The sequence below is a fragment of the Hyaena hyaena genome, unplaced genomic scaffold (assembly GCF_003009895.1).
Source record: "Hyaena hyaena isolate Hyena2069 unplaced genomic scaffold, ASM300989v1 scaffold_91, whole genome shotgun sequence".
Lineage (NCBI taxonomy): Eukaryota > Metazoa > Chordata > Mammalia > Carnivora > Hyaenidae > Hyaena > Hyaena hyaena.
In genome coordinates, this window is record NW_024080725.1 from 1,068,407 (window position 1) to 1,085,381 (window position 16,975).

Genomic DNA, 16,975 nt, shown 5'->3' on the forward strand with positions numbered 1-16,975 from the left:
CTTCTGACCTGTAGAATCGCCTGCATTTGGCACCTTCGTGCAGCAAAAAAGAAAGACCAGGTGCTTTGGGAAACTCATCCCAGTGGCCTGCCATCATGAGGCCGTTGCTTCTTCCTTTTTTATTTTTTTAAAAATTTTTTTAATGTTTTATTTATTTTAGGAGAGAGAGAGAGACAGCGTGAGCAGGGGAGGGTCAGAGAGAGAGGGAGTCACAGACTGAAACAGGCTCCAGGCTCTGAGCTGGCAGTCAGCACAGAGCCCGACACGGGGCTCGAACCCACGAACCGCGAGATCATGACCTAAGCGAAAGTCGGACGCTTAACCGACTAAGCCACCCAAGCGCCCCAGCTTCTTCCTTTTTTAGAACCCAGATGGGCCAGGCACAGTTGTCCCTTGAACAACACTGGTTTGAGCTGTGCGGGTCCACTTCGATGCAGATTTTTTTCAATAAGTACAGCACAACTGTAAATATATTTTCTCTTAGGAATTTCTCCATAATGTTTTTTTCTCTAACTTGCTTTATGGTAAGAATATGGTATAAAATACATAGAACTGATAAATATGTGTCGATTATTTATGTTATTGGTAAGGCTTCAGGTCAACAGTAGGCTATTAGTCATTATGTTTTGGGGGGGCGTTAAACTTGTATGTAGAAGGGGCGCCTGGGTGGCTCCATCAGTTGAGTGTCTGACTCTTGACTTTGGCTCAGGCCATGATCTCACGGTGAGCACCCCATTGGGCTCTGCACTGACCGTGTGGAGTCTGCTTGGGATTCTCTGTCTCCCTCTCTCTGCCTTTCTCCCACTCCCTCTGTCTCTTTGTCTCAAAATAAATAAATAAACTTAAAAAGAAAAAAGGTGTATGTAGGAATTCAGCTTCACAGGGAGTGAGTGCCATTAACCCTCATGTTGTTCCACAGTCGACCGTATAAGGTTTTCCAAGAAATACTTCCTCTTCTTGACATTTTATTTTATTTTTAACTTTAACAACAACAACAACAAAACAGTCTCCACACCCACCGTGGGGCTCAAACTCACAACTCTGAGATCAAGAGTCTCACGCTCCACCAACTTAGCCAGCCAGGAGCCCCCTCTTCCCGACATTTTAATGATATAATATATGTAATGCAGAATAAGTCATTACTCATTATGTTTGGCACAGATGCCGGGAAGGACACATTTATAGGACACACACTCCCTTACTAAGCAAGAATTATACCAGACCATGTACACTGTTTTCTCCTTTAAACCTTGTCCCATTTCACAGCTGAGAAAATGGAGCCTCCGGTAAAGTAACAAGCCACGTCACAGACCTTGTACGGGGCCCAGTGGGTCAGGGTCTGTGTTGTCGGCATACCCTGTGCAGTGGCCAGTGGCCTGTGCGTGTCCCAGTGGGTGGCGTGTGGCCTACGGAGGTGCGTCTTAAAGCCCTTCCTCCTGCAATCCAGTGAATCCAAAACACCGAGTTTGTCGACCGCTTTTTAATGGACAGGTTTTAAACGGTGCACCATTAAATCCCCGTGCAAAACTTAGACAGATCAAGAAATTTACCCAAAATCCCACAGCTCGTAAAACTCTAAATCCTGGAAGATTAAGACCAATACTTACTAAGGCTTCAAGCATGCGAGCTTAAGTGACTTTGTGATAATTTAGGGAGGATGATCTGTGCTTTCTGAGAATTTCAAATAAAAAGTTATTTAAAGAGTATAACAATATTGTATAATGACACTGTATGGACGTGAAAGAAGAAATGTTTAGAAAAATGACCCCCACCCTGGGCCTAACCACCCTAACAAAGGATGTATTTTCCCATCTCCTGTGGGTGACTGGCCATGTTTATGCATACTTTACATAAATAATCAAGGTCGGGGCGCCTGGGTGGCTCAGCCAGTTGAGCATCTGACTTTGGCTCAGGTCATAGTTTCGTGAGTTCAAGTCCTGCTTCAAGCTCGCTGCTGTCAGAATGGAGCCTGCTTTGGATCCTCTGTCCCACCCCCCCTCTGCCCCTTCCCAGCTTGCTCTCTCGCTCTCTCTCTCTCAAAAATAAATTTAAAAAAACAAAAATCAAGGCAAAGATCCAGTGGTATTTTCTGGTCACTTCATGAATCATTATAGTATTTTTCAGTGTCACTACATTTTCTTCATTATACCCATCTTACTGACAGACTAGGATTTTCTTAGCCTTTAGCTTATGTCTCAGTTTTTCTCTCATGTGCCTCCCACCCACCCTGCCCAGTTATTTAACATTATGCCTCTGATGTTAAGGACAGTGATCTGAAATTGGCCCCGGATTGAACGGAACCCATAAAATCTGGGTTTGGGCTTTTTAAAATGAAGTAGTAATGGGGGTGGGGGGGGAGGGTGCTTCTTAACTTTTAAAACATGAAACTTGCTCTCCTTTCTTCCACCGTTAGTTTCTGCCAAGCAGTAAGCCAGGACTGCTAGGCACACCTAGCAGAGCGAGGTTAACACACGACAATCAGTCGCAACCAAGTTCCGGTAACAGAGCCGTGCTAACTGGTGTCCCTGTTAATGGACAAAGCAGTGTACACTCTGGTTGCCCGGGTTACGCCCCAGTGTGCTTTATGTATTAGGTGTGGGCTGGGAGCACTTCAAAATAAATCAGCCAGGTCAAGGCAAACATTAATCCCTGCTCCAAAGCTTGTTCTTATTTTTTTAAGTTAATGAGCTGGAGCCGAAGCAGTAGAATGTTTTTAGTCTAAAGCCCCCAGTGGACTGCAGGTCAGATGGTATATTTTCTGACCGAGTGGGTGGTCAAGGTATGGACCTGCAGCACTTTCTGGGGGTTCGTGTTCAGCTGATCCTAGGTCAGCCACTAGAACCCATCTCTTCTGCTGATTCACGCTGCCCTGCAGTGACTTCCTGGGTCACAGGTGGATGTCATTTAAAGGTTTGGACTTCTGCTCTCAGGAGGTTGACCCATACCTATTTCTGAAGCACTGAGCAAGGGATCCCAGGATGGTGAATGAGCTTTGGGGCCTGTCGTCAGCCTTGGGGGCTTGCAGTCCAGGGGGAGAGCTGTAAACTTGAGAAGATTAACAGTTCAGGTGGCACTTGGGTGGACAGAAGTTTAAGGGAGTGAAGGCTTCCAGGGAAGGGGAGTCAAGGGGAGTTTCATGTGATTCATATGTTGAGTGAGTGAATGAGACTTGGTTCATTCATTCATTCAACTAGTATTTATTGAGCTGGGAACACAGTAATGAGCAGGCACCTACTTTTATAAAACTACAGTTAAGGCTAGGGGAAGGCAGACTGCAAAACGTGGTCATTTCAGAGAGTAGGATTAAAAAACTAAAAGAAGGGGTGCCTGGGTGGTCAGTTGGTTGAGCATCCAACTCTTGATTTTGACTCGGGTCCTGACCCCAGGGTTGTGGGATCTAGCCCCACATCGAGTTCCGTGCTGAGCGTGGAGCCTATTTAAGATTCTCTCTCCCCCTTTTCCCTCTTCCTTACTTGCTGTCTCTCTAAAAACAAACAAAAACTAAAAGAAAAGAAAATTTCGCGAAAGGGAATAGCAAGTGCCAAGACCCTGAGGCCGCAGGAGCCCAATGTGTGAGGGTTAGAGTGAAGGTCCCTCCCTTCCTTCAAGCCTCAGCTGCAACATGTCGTCACCAGAGAAGCCGCCTGCTCATTCTACCTCAAATAGAGCATTTCATTTCACTTGCCTGCCCCGCATCCTGCTTTATTTTTCTTGCTGGTATTCATAGCACGACCTTATGTGTTATATTCACCTATTTGCTTGTTTGCTTTCTGTCCCCAGCTAGAATGTAAACTCTGGGAGATCTGGGACTTTGTTTTGTTTATTGCTACTTTTTGGGTGCCTGAAACGTTGCCTGGGACACAGTAAGTGCTTAGTGAAGGCTTTGGATCGACAAGTCAAAGGTCCATGTGGTTGTGCACAGAGAACAAGGAAGGCAGCAGGACAAGATTCAGAGGAGGGCATAGATGAGAAGGGGGGTGCGCCAAGCAATTCTGAGGGAATGTGTAGGCCTCTGCAGGGGTAGTGCGAAGACCAGATATGTGAGGGCATAAGGAATCATCTAGAAGGCACACCGAAGAGCCTTCCGTGGAAATCAGAGAGAACATCAGCCCTTCTTGTATCTACTACATTGATCCTTCCTCCCCCTCTCCCTCCTTTCTTTTCTTCCTTTTCTTTTTCTTTCCTGTTATTGAGCACTTACTATATTCTTTTAAAAAAAATTTTTAATGTTTATTCAGTTTTTGACAGATGGAGAGATAGAGCATGAGTGGGGGAGGGACAGAGAGAGAGGAGACCCAGTATCTGAAGCAGGCTCCAAGCTCTGAGGTGTCAGCACAGAGTCCGACGCGGGGCTCGAACCCACAAACCATAAGATCATGACCTGAGCTGAAGTCAGGTGCCCAATCGACTGAGCCACCCAGGCACCCCGAGCACTTACTATATTCTAAGCCCTTTTGGTACTGGAGATACAAAAGAAAAATAAGGTTAGGTGGGATATTTGACTTCAGAGAGAGCAGTATACTGTCCATTCCAAAGATTTGGAAGGAGAGAATCTAATTACACCAAAATGCAGGAGACTGAATTACTTGGACGGAAACTTTTATGTGTGTTCCTAGCTATCCTTTGTTGCTTATAGCATTAACATCGACAACTGGTAATCAGCTTACAGATTATAGTTCTGGGAGCTCATGTCTGACTCACTAATGCTGATGGATATGTATACATTTATATAACTGACAGCCAGTTATTATGAAGGATCGAGATCAGTGTAAACATGTAGAAGTCGAATCACACAGATTTAAAGAAAAGACCGTCTAGAGCCACTGGGAACATTTGTACTCCCCATGGGAAGATCACGGTTGTGTGTGTATCAGCCCCCTTGACTAGGCTTCACAAGGCGAGAAAGAACCGTGTCGTCTCATTTCTTTCCCTTCAGGACTGATCCCAGCTAATGGGAAGATGAACGTGACCGTCAAGTTCACGCCATTTCAGTACGGGACTGCACAGATGAAAATGCAGCTGTGGATCTCACAGTTCAACTCCCAACCCTACGGATGTGTCTTCACTGGAACATGCTATCCCAACATGGCTTTACCGTACGGCTGCTTTGGAATGTCTTTTGTTTCCTCCTAGAAGTTTGTTAAAAAAAAGTCCTCAGGTCGCCATGTCTTCCATTCTGTCTTTCTTTCTTGTAACAGAATGCCATTGAAACCGTACATAAGACGATGAGCGTTCATAAAATACTCCTTAAAATGAACAGTAATGCATAAAATAGCTCTAGGCTTGTAGCAGCAGTTGTTCTTGCTGAGAGAGGAAGAGATGACCAAGAAAAGCTGGTTTGAGGGATACTTGCTTTTACTGATTACTACTACTGGGCTGGTTGAGTTGTGACCTTATGCATGCATTTCATATATGTATATTACACATATGTATATACATGTATATGTATATACATGTTAACTTAAAGTGTATTTATTTTGAGAAAGAGGCGGGGGAAGGGGCAGAGAAGGAGGGATTGAAAGAGAATCCCAAGCAGGCTCCGAGCTATCAGTGCAGAGCCTGATGTGGGGCTTGAACTCCCAAACTGCGAGATCATGACCTGAGCCAAAGTCAGATGCTTAACTGACTGAGCCACCCAGGAGCCCCTACACTTTATTTTAAATGTAAATCATAAGACAGGAACAGCATAACTTTTTTCAACTTTTCAATATGATATTATTTTTTAAATTTTTTATGTTTATTTATTTTTGAGAGAGAGACAGAGACAGAGCACAAGCTAGGGAGAGAGGGAGACACAGAATCTGAAGCAGGCTCAAGGCTCCGAGCTGTCAGCACAGAGCCCAACGCCGGGCTCGAACTCACGAACTGGGAGATCGCAACCTGAGCTGCAGTCAGACACTTTAACTGACTAAACCCCAGTATGACCCAATATGACCTTATAATTAATGAGTGCTTGCTGTGTGCAGTGTCCATTGCAAAGCCCTATGGGACACAGTCCACACTCTGAAAATACAACACAGGAGCCAAAATAAGTCATGTATAACAAGTGACTTCAACATAAGGCAAAAATGAAAATGTGTCGCACGGGAGGTGTTTTGTTTTGTTTTGTTTTTCGTTTTTTAAAGAATCATCAGCCTTCAGATCAGAGTAAAGGTGTTAAATGAGATGAAGTTCTACTTTGTAACAAAATGTTTTCAGAACTTCCATTTCCATTTGACTGTAAGCTTATATTTCTCTATCCCAATATATCTGGTTAAAATTACAAGTTTTTCCTAATTCGTGTGATTTTTATTAGAGCTAAAGGAAACTTGTCACAGCATAAATACTAACCTTAGAAAATCCACACAGATATTTTGAAAACGATCAAGACATAGCTGGAGTTTCCTTCTCTCCTATTCATGCATAGATACACATCACATGCTAACAACATTAGGCATATTAAAAGTAGAGTAACACCCCTATGTCAAAATATGAATGAATGCCATGATTATATATTTATGTCATGATTTTCTTCCTAAAAATTCCAAGCAGCCTACATCAGCTATAGGATGTTAGTGTGGTCTGCTGAACCCAAATCCTGCAAGTAACCACGGTAGAAATAAAATCGTCCTGGCAATAAACAAGTAGCACTGGAGATGATAAAAGATCGCAGTAATTTCTCTGGTGTTAGATAACTGGCCACACAAAATGCTATTTGCCATCTCATGTCATATGCTGTGATGACAAATGGCTTTCTTGAAGACATTGTTTGGGTGGATTTTTGCTTCCTTAAATATACGAGAGTGCTATGTGGTAGAAGCACCGTGCAAATGCAGACATATTCTATTTCCAGACTCACGTTTCGGTCACGCAGCTGGAGTTTAATATCTTACATAGTACACTTGACATTTTCAAGGATTACATCTCCAGACCCGCATGTCCCCCCAGACTGTGGATAGTAATAGAACATATAAATTCTATCGTGAAGGAAAAACATTTTCCTGGCCACAGTGTTCTCTGAAAGATTCATAGGTTACTGTTGCTGGTTTTTGTCATTTCAGAATACGGTGTGTGATGGACTTAAGTTCCATGAATAAGTCCTTGTTAAACTTTACTGTTGTCTTCGACCCCTTCATTTCCATTGTCAGCAATTAGATTGCTTGAGGAGACTGATTTTTAATGCCCTCAAAGATTGTGTGTTGTTTCCCAATATTTATAGCAGAGGTGACACCAGCGCTCTGATGACATGTGGACACGGGGCCGCAGCTCACTCCCTAACCCGCTGCCTCTGCCCTGAACATCACGGCCTGTCGGTCAGCATGTGTCTTGACGAAGGACACATTCACTCAGGCCATTGGCCTTTTGGGATGCTCTTACGTGGGCAACGTGAAGTTTGAGACTGCTGGTGTATCCCATATGCTGTGCAGTGGGGGGTCGGGGCTCGGCAGATGTACTGTGACAGTCAGAATGAATGAATGTCAATATATTCCTTTTTCTGGAATATCACAGGCATGAGTAATTATGCTAAACAAGTGTTCACATATTGTCGCTTAAAGCAATGCTTCGCGGCATTGAAGATGACACAGTTCTACTCCATCTCATAATAAAGAACTCTGGTAGCTTCGGGAGGCATGGTAGCAGCACTGTCTACACCTACAATATCTCAAATATTCATCTGAGTTGCTTTTTAAAAGATTTTCCTGGGAGCCCCTAGGTGACTCAGTTGACTGAGAATCTGACTTTCGATTTTGGTCAGGGTCATGGGATCCAGCCCCGCATTGGGCTCCAAGCTAAGCATGGAGCCTGCTTGAGATGCTCTCTCTCTCTCTCTCTCTCTCTCTCTCCCCCTGCTCCTCCCCCTCATGTATACGTGTGTGTGCTCGTACGCATGTGCTCTACCTCTCTAAAAAAAAAAAAAAAATCTTACTGTACACAGTGGCCATAATCACTCTTTTACTAGGAAGCTAAATCAGTGTAAGATTTCTTTTTTTAATGTAGTAGATTTACTATTGAAACCCAACAGCCTAGAAACAAATCACACTAGTCTGTGAGAGCATTTTTCAGCAAGTTATGTTGACCACTTGTTGTGTTCTTAGAGAAGGTAAGGAAAAGCAGCCATTGGTAGACTATTTTGACATAGATGATTATACTCTTGTATACTGACATTGCATTTATTTTAATAGACCACTGTTTTATTTATTTTTTATATAAAGCTTTCCTTCCTTCTTTCCTTCCTTCCTTCCTTCCTTCCTTCCTTCCTTCCTTCCTTCCTTCCTTCCTTCTTTCCTTCTTTCCTTCTTTCCTTCTTTCTTTCTTTCTTTCTTTCTTTCTTTCTTTCTTTCTTTCTTTCTTTCTTTCTTAGTAGGCTCCATGCCCAATGTGGGGCTTGAACTCACAACCCTGAGATCAAGAGTAACATGTTCTACTGACTGAGCCAGCCAGGCACCCCAGTAGACCACTGTTTTAGCACATAAATTTATTTTCAGTGTAGATATAGTCATTAAGTGACCAAAAGTCATGGTATTACCAGAAGGAACATAAAAATAGGAAGTTTGTGAGGCACCTGGCCAGCTCAGTCAGTAGAGCAGGTGACTCTTGATCTTGGGGTTGTAAATTTGAGCCCCCACTTTGGGTGCAGTGATTACTTAAAAATCCTTAAAGAGGTACCTGGGTGGTTTAGTCAGTTAGGCATCTGACTTGGGCTCAGGTCATGATCTCACAGTTCGTGGGTCTGAGCCCCATGTCGGGCTCTGTGCTGACAGCTCGGAGCCTGGAGCCTGCTTCAGATTCTGTGTCTCCCTCTCTCTCCGCCCCTCTCCTGCTTGCACTCTGTCTCTGTCTCTCTCTCTCTCTCTCTCAAAAATAAATAAACATTTTAAAAAATCCTTTAAAAAATAGGAACCTTGAGCTGTTGGATTATGTACTAATTTAGCATCTGTTTTAAACCATAGATTAGAAGAATTTGAAACATTAAACGCTCTTTCTAAGAAAGGAAATGTTCCTCCAGAAAAGGCAATGACACACATAAATTTCCACCGCCTGCCACCAAAAATAAAGCCCCCAAAGGTTAAGGTAACGTGCGCATTATGCTCAACATGATGGAAGGAACTATCGAGAAGCAAAATACTGACTTTTCCCTCCTGATCTGGTCTCAGGAAATTGAATATCAGAACTTGAGATTTCCAGTGGATTTATCAAATCCATTTGCCGTGGCAACCGTTTTAAACCAAGAACCAGGGAAATTGAAGATTAAAGAATTAAGAGAAGGTAACTAGTTGATTCATTATAAATCAGCCCTGGCAGAACAGGAAGGAATTACTGCTTGTCACGTTTACTGTTAATGAACAGCAACAACAAAACTGAGATTACTGTTACGTTTTGCTAGTAGAAATGTGTTTCTGCCTTTGGATGATTCCGATTTGGTTAGTGGCATAATCGTTGTTTGCTCCTGCCCTCAGTTTTGGACCAAGGCAACGAGATTTCAAAAACAAGACAGATGAAGGAAGCACTGTTTGAACAGAAAGTCAGACAAGACGCTTACAAAGAGATGGAAAATCACCTTAAGTGGTAAATATTGAGTAACTATTTACATCAAGTGAAAATACAGTGTTTTTAGTAATGGTGTTTTATACATGAGACATGATGAAATGTAATAGCTTTTTGGGCCCTTTGAAAAGTTTGATTATTCCCTCTCCTCCACTGGACCTTAGAAGTTTCCATTAGGACTCAATTATTGTGGCCAGATACGTTCTTTCCTCAGTGTGACCAGACAGTGGCAGGACCAGGACACTGCTCCCTTTGGCCACTGCTCTGTCCCCCGGGTGCCCCAACTCTCGGCCCAGCATTAGCCCCCCGTGCCCTGGGCAGTGTGCCCCAGGGGCCTTCCGGGGAGCCCAGCAGTGCAGGCCGGGTTAGAGGAGGCTCCCGGGGGAGGTTCTAAAACTCAGCGGTGAAGCTTCTGTCTTGTGCTCCTGCAGTCCAAATCGAGCCCTTCCCACAGTTTGTCACCAGATCATACCAGATGCATCCGTGTGCACAGACTCTATGAAGGTAAAAGTTAGGAACTCTTGAATTGAGCTAAAAAAGAGACTCTCAGAAAGTCTTTGAGAGGCCACCCCATCCGCGTCCCACCTCCGCACTTCCCAGACAGAGGGAAGGTGCGCTGAGCCCCAGGGCCCTCACAGGTGCCCCCCGTGGCCACCCTGCTTGCACAGAGGACCTACCCTTAGTTTCTCATGGAAGCACCTTCTGTTTCTGCAGCAGTCTCTATCTGTGGGCTGGCCTCTGTTAAATGGGAAGATCGCCAAGTAACTGTAGATCATTTCTTAAAATACTCTTTCCCTGTTATAAAAAAATGGTCGCATTGTCTTTGTCGAAAACCTGAAAAATTTTTAAGTGTAGAGAACGGGGAAAAATCGCTATGATCGCTGTTAGCACTGGGGTATTTCCTTCCTTCCATGCTTCATAACACACCTCAAATCACACCCTGAACTCAACTTTGAATGCTGTGTTCCTCACTTAATATTTTCTTCCAACTTTTTTCTGGAAAGCTTTTTAAACCTGCCAGTGACAGCCATATATACTTGACATGGGTTCGCCAGTTGCTGACATTATGCCACACAGATGTCCCCTCAGTCTCCACACACACACACAGATGCACACGTCACACACACCTTTCACTGATCCGTTGGAAAGCAAGTTGCAGATGTCACGAGGCTTCACTCCTAGGGACTTGAGCATGTAGTTCCTAAGAGCAAGGACATTCTCCACCATTATCGTAATCACGTCTAAGAAACCTAACGTCGATACTGTAATATTACAGTATCATCACCAGCCTACATGCAGATTTACACAGTTGTCTCAATAATGTCCTTTCTATCTGGCCATTTTGTTTGTTTTTGGAGGGGAAGAATCCAGCATCCAATCAAAGGTCATATAATATGTATTTAGCTTCCTGGTCTCTTCACTCTCCTTCAAGTCATAGCTACTACTTATTTTGAACATGTGCCAGCCTCCACCATCAATACACTACATACCAGAGTTTTCTAGAAAAAATTTTAATGTTTATTTGTTTTTAAGAGAGAGAGAAACAGAGCATGAATGGGGGAGGGGCAGAGAGAGAGGGATACACAGAATCCGAAGCAGGCTCCAGGCTCTGAGCTGTCAGCCAAGAGCCCCACATGGGGCTCAAACTCGTGAACTGTGAGATCATGACCTGGGCTGAAGTCAGATACTCAACCGACTGAGCCATCCAAGAGTTTTCTAGACTGTGGTAAAATTCATAAAACACAAAGTTTACCACTTTAGCCATTTTACAGTGTACAATGCAGAAGTTTTTCATGTATCCACAGAGCTGTGCAGCCATCACCATTACTCAACTCCAGAATATTTGCCCAGAAAGAAACTCCATACCCATTAGGCAGGCACTCCCTATTCCCCTGCCCCTCCCCCAGCCCTTGGTGACCAGTATTATATCTCTCTAGATTCGCCTATTCTGGACATATCATTTAAATGGAACCATACTGGGGTGCCAGGTGGCTCAGTCGTTTAAGCATCCAAGTTCGGCTCAGGGCATGATCCCATGGTTTGTGAGTTCAAACCCCATATCAAGCTTTGTGCTGCTAACAGCTCAGAGCCCGGATTCTGTGTCTCCCTCTCTCTCTCTGCCCCTCCTCAGCTCTCACACTCTCTCTCTGTCAAAAATAAACAAACATTTAAAAAAATAAATGAAATCATACGTACCTATATGGCCTTTTATAACGGGCTTCTTTCATTTAACATGGTTTCAAGGTTCACCTACATCCTAGCACCTATCAGGGCTTCGTTACTTTTTATGGCTGCCTAATATTCCATTGTATGGCTGTGGGCTGTTTTGTTTATCCATGTATTAGTTGATGGGCATTGGGTGGCCTTCCTTTGTTGGCTGTTGTGAGCAGTGCTCTTGTAAGCATTCCCGTACAAGTTTTTGTGCGAACACATCATTTCAGTTCTCTTGGGTATGTACCTAGGAGTGTAATCGCATGGTCACGTGGTTAGCTCTATGTTTAGCTTTTTGTGGAACTGCCAGACTGTCTTCCACGGTGGCTGCACCATTTCACATTCCAGCATACAAAAGTCCGTGTTTGTCCACACCCTTGGCAAGTCATGGTCGTCGTCACTGCATCCTAGAGGGTGTGAGGTAGCACATCAGTCGTTGTGGTTACGATTGGCATTTCCCTTGTGAGTAGAGGTGCTGAGCACCCAGATTTTTTAAATTTATAAATAGTCAACATGTGTTGCCAGAAGAGCAGCTTCATTTTGTAGAACACATTCTTCATCTCAGTCATGCTGCTGTGGCCTCGACAGTACCCCTCCCCCCCGTGGCCCTCCTCCCACATCTCAGCACCCCTCCTCGGTTGTAGAGTACAGCTAAGACCTTCCGTCCCCACGTCAACCACAATATTCTGATCCTGTCTGGAAGCTGATTTTTTTTTCTCCCTAGGCAGGTGCACCTCGGCAAAGATCCTATGTCTTTTAAATTTAGAAAAGACCTTATTGAAGAGCGGCAAAGAGAGAACACCAAGTACAAGGTCAGAATCACTGTGAACTTGGGGTCACTGATTGCACTAAACAGATTGAATCCCGGCTCTGCGCAAGATGCCACAGCAGGAGACAGAGAACTTAAAGTTGGGGGGAGGCAGCCGCTGACGAGTTAATTGTTAACCATAAATCAAGGCTGGCCGTGTACTGTGGGGATTTAGAAGCCAGAGAGATGAGAGAACTCATTTAATTGAAAAGCCTTCTGGAAGACACGGCGTGGTTTTGAAAAGCCACAGAGGACAGAGGCAGTCAATGCAGAGGAAGGGAAGTGCCTCAGATTTAGGATGGAATTCTGGACTTTAGGTGTGTCTGTCCTGTGCGCCAAAGTTAGAGGGACACAAAGACAGCAACCAGGCACCACTCCAGGTCCAAGTCAGAGATGCTTATGGGGGCTGAGCAGAGAGCAGGAAACTGGTTGAGGGGAGGGGGCCATGGCTGGGTCGCCAAGGCAGTGCCTGTGGATTCGGGGAGGGGAGGGTGGAGGCGGGAATGGTGGGGCTGGGCCACACCCCTGGGCTTGCCATGGCATGAGAGACCTTGTTCTCTGAGGACAGGTGCAGGGCACACTGGGGACAGGCCCGTGGTGGCTGAAGCACAGGACACACATGGGCCAGAGGAGATAGGGCTCTGCTTGCGCCTCCTCTCTCGGGGGCTTGGACTGGGGTGGTTGGACTTGCAGAATCTGGGTGGTGTCAGCAACAGAAATGTATTTTGTCACCGTCTGGAAGCCGGCGATTAAGGTGTTGGCAGGGTTGGTTCCTTCTAAGGGACAAGAGGGGATGGTCTCTCCTCGTGGCTTGTAAGTGATCATTCTTTTCCCTGTGCCTTCCCGGTTTCTTTCTGTGTCCAAATTCCCTCTTATAATGGACACCAGTCACAATGGAGCAAGCCCACTCCATGACCTCATTTTAACTTGATTATATCTTCAAAAACTGTATCTCTTAATACAGTCACATTCTAATGTGACTAGGGGTTAAGATTTCAACATATAAATTTGGAAAGGACATAATTCAGCTATAACACGTGTATTTAAGCTTGGGAGTGTGAGCTTCCCACACTCAGTGCTACATACAGAGGCAGCATCGGGTGGGAGGGACTGGGGAAAGACAGGTATCTTGTCAGTTATGAATATATTTCTCATATAGAATGCATTTTTCCTCCTACATCTTCTTCCTGATTGGAATCCAACCCAGATATTTGAATACATTTATCGTACTTTTCTTCCTTTTTTCTGAGGTAGACAAAAGAATGTAAAATCACTGCATTAATAAATCTTAGCACTGAGGGAAGGCACCTATGAGATTGGCATTTAAATTTAGCTTGATGGGTAGATCAGTTTCTCTGCATGTGATTTTAAAAACAATATGTCAAGTTTTCTGTTCACCTTACAATGGATGATACTTTCTTTAAAATATGTTTTTAATGTTTATTTATTTTTGAGAGAGAGATGGAGCGTGAGCAGGGGAGGGGCAGAGAGAGAGGGAGACACAGAATCAGAAGCAGGCTCCAGGCTCTGAGCTGTCAGCACAGAGCCCGACGCAAGGTTCAAAGCCACGAACCAGGAGATCATGACCTTAGCCGAAATCCAGCGCTTAGCCAACTGAGCCACCCAGGCACCTCTTGATTTTTGTTTTTGGTGGGGTTTTTTTTAATGATATTTTCTAACTGTTTTAAAGATCAAGGTGATACAGGCATGGCATGACCACACTGATGTGACCATTAAGGCTGGAACTGCCAGCATTTGGTGGACAGGCCAACCCAACTGCATTCATGTGGCAAGTGTGTTTAGTGAACATTCATGGTCTATAAGATTCTGTGCTGGTGAATAAGCCACTTTCCCTGCCCTCAAGAAGGGCATAGTCCAAAAGGGGCATAGAAACAAGGGATGATTTTAACATGTGCCAATTGCAGTAATTAGAGGATAAAGAAAGGCAGAAGGTAGGATGATTGCTAGGTGTCCCGCCTTGATGCTTGCTAGAGATTTTATTTTATTCTATTGTATTATTTAAAAAGATTGTTTTCAATGTTTATTCATTTTTGAGAGAGAGAGACAGAGTGTGAGTGGGCAAGGTGTAGAGAGAGAGAGAGAATCTGAAATAGGCCCCAGGCTCTGAGCTATCAGCACAGAGCCCGACACGGGGCTCGAACTCATGAGCTGTGAGATCATGACCTGACCCAAAGTTGGACACTTAACCTAGTGAGCCACCTAGGCGCCCCGATGCTTGCTGGAAATTTTAAGTTCAACTTGGGGCATGTTTTGGGGGGCATGGAGGGCATCCAGCTGGCGGCTGAAGGAACAAGTCTGCCTCAGCAGATAGGTGACCAGTAGACCAGGGAGGAGCGCAGTGACCTGGGGAAAGTGAATGGCGGAAGAAGCTGGTAACTCAAGACAAGAAATCTAGAGAAGCTCCCGATTTGCGGGGTTGCAGCGGACGATGAAGAAGCCAGAAGGGAAACGGTCAAGGAGGTCAGGAGAACCGGACTACACTGAGAAAACAGATGGGGACAGAGCGGGGCTGGCAGGGCCCGAGAAGAACACATCACATTTGGCCATTCGGAGGCCCTCGTTTGCTGGAACATGTGCGGAGGTAAAAAGCCAAATTGCAGCCTCTCGAGGAATGTACAGAAGTGAGTCGATGGTTTCTTGAGAAGCTGAGATGAGCAGGGGCGAGGAGTGTGGGCCTGGACCATTAGAGGGGAATGAGGGGTCAGGGAGGTTGGTTTCTACCTTGATGCACTCGAGCGTGTTTGTACCCCGAGCGCAAGGAGCAATCGCAGAAGAAAAGGCTGAAGAAGTTCGGGAAGAGGCCGTGGCTGGAGGGGAAGATTGACCTTGAGCACGAGGAAGGACTGTGGTGTAGGCAGGCTTGCCTGCGGAGAGGGGCCTGTTGAAGACTGCGCGTGGCCTTGACTTTCTGGGTGATCCAGGAAGCAAGTCCAGCTGCAGAGACAGCCATGAGCAGGGGCTGAAGAGAGGCGGGCAGAGAGAAGCGAGCGTTTGCAAAGGTTCCCGGAGAGCAGGAAAGGAGCCGTCACACCCCTAACGCCACTGCCCAGGACCCCGAGCCCCAGTGCAGGTGGACTGTTGTAGACACTCTATTCTGTGTGTCCAGGAAATCTCTGGCAGCTCAGACCTGGCAGGTGACCCAGCGGCAAGGAACACCTGGAGGTGTGGCATGTGGCAGAAAGGGGTGTGGAGGGAGCAGAGGGAGTAGGTATTATAGCAAGATGCTGGGCTTCTACTCGGGAGATGGCCAATGAGAGTAAATTCCAAAATGTGCATTGTAAGTAAGTAGAGTCTTAATAAAAATATAACACATCACCGTCCTCTCTCTTCTGGCTGACAGCCTGTTTGCCATTCCCTTCTTTAAGGTGCTTATTTTATTTTGTGTTTAGTTGTGGTGAAGGATTGGCCTCTCTCCCACGAAATCCATCCCAGACTCAGCTCCCCAATCCGTGCAGATCAGAGCAAGATGGCTCACCAGTTGGTGACAGTAATACAATTGTCTTGTTTCTCTTGGTAGTGTGGGGGATCAGAATACCTTCCTTTTCCAGTTAAGTCTTCAAAACTGATTGCACACAGGGGCGCCTGAGTGGTTCAGTCGGTTAAGCATCCAACTTCGGCTCGGGTCATGATCTCGTGGTCTGTGAGTTCGAGCCCCGCGTCGGGCTCTGGGCTGACAGCTCAGAGCCTGGAGCCTGCTTCGGATTCTCTCTCCCTCTGCCCCTGCACCCTTCACGCTCTTTCTCCCTCTCAAAAATAAATAAATATTAAAAAAAATTTTTTTAATGATTGTAAACAGTGTACGCACAAACCAAGCTAGATTTAGAAGTCACTCTAATCAAAAACACAGATAGGTAAAAACCGGGAAGTTTTTGCAGTGTGCACCATCCCCTTTTCCCTGAAAGCAGGGATATGCAGGGGCATCAATCCAAGCCCCGTGGCTCCTGGGGGTCAGGGAAGCAGGAGGTGGGGAAGGGGAGCCGCCTCGGGGACGCTTCCTCCGGGGAAGGGGCAGGTCCCATCCACCTGCACCACCTAGGAGAGGGGGTGGACTCACGGCCTTTGTTAAACCAGATGCTGAGATAATCTGCTCTGAAAAGCCTGAAACTTTACTGCAATGCTGCATTTCTTTTAAATGAAATCTCTGCACTCCCGTAGTTACACGGTTTTCTAAAATCCTTTCTGTGAATTTTAAATGTCTTGGAAATGATTTCCAGAGCTGCTGTCCCCTGGTTATGAAAACAAAGCGCTGGATTCGTGCGTCTGCACCCACCCCCTGTGTTTAAACAGTGAGTGTAATTATAATAGTCACTTTAAACTACTGTCACTCGCTCCCGGCCAGACTTCATGGAGGGGTCCTGCCAATCAGTGGATGGGTCTATCAGTTTTAACGAGATACGACATTGTGCGCAT

At 45.3% G+C, this 16,975-nt stretch overlaps 1 protein-coding gene across 3 annotated transcripts in view; it reads left to right on the plus strand.

Annotated features, from left to right (window-relative positions):
• The window catches only part of CFAP221 (cilia and flagella associated protein 221), a 102,188-nt gene that overhangs the window by 44,704 nt on the left and 40,509 nt on the right, over positions 1-16,975 (plus strand). For all 3 annotated transcript variants that reach the window (XM_039234872.1, XM_039234873.1, XM_039234874.1), the window contains exons 8-12: positions 4,937-5,096; positions 8,931-9,051; positions 9,135-9,246; positions 9,438-9,546; positions 12,461-12,548. In XM_039234872.1, the coding sequence (XP_039090803.1) occupies positions 4,937-5,096; positions 8,931-9,051; positions 9,135-9,246; positions 9,438-9,546; positions 12,461-12,548 (590 nt within the window). The remainder of the gene's footprint in view (positions 1-4,936; positions 5,097-8,930; positions 9,052-9,134; positions 9,247-9,437; positions 9,547-12,460; positions 12,549-16,975) is intronic.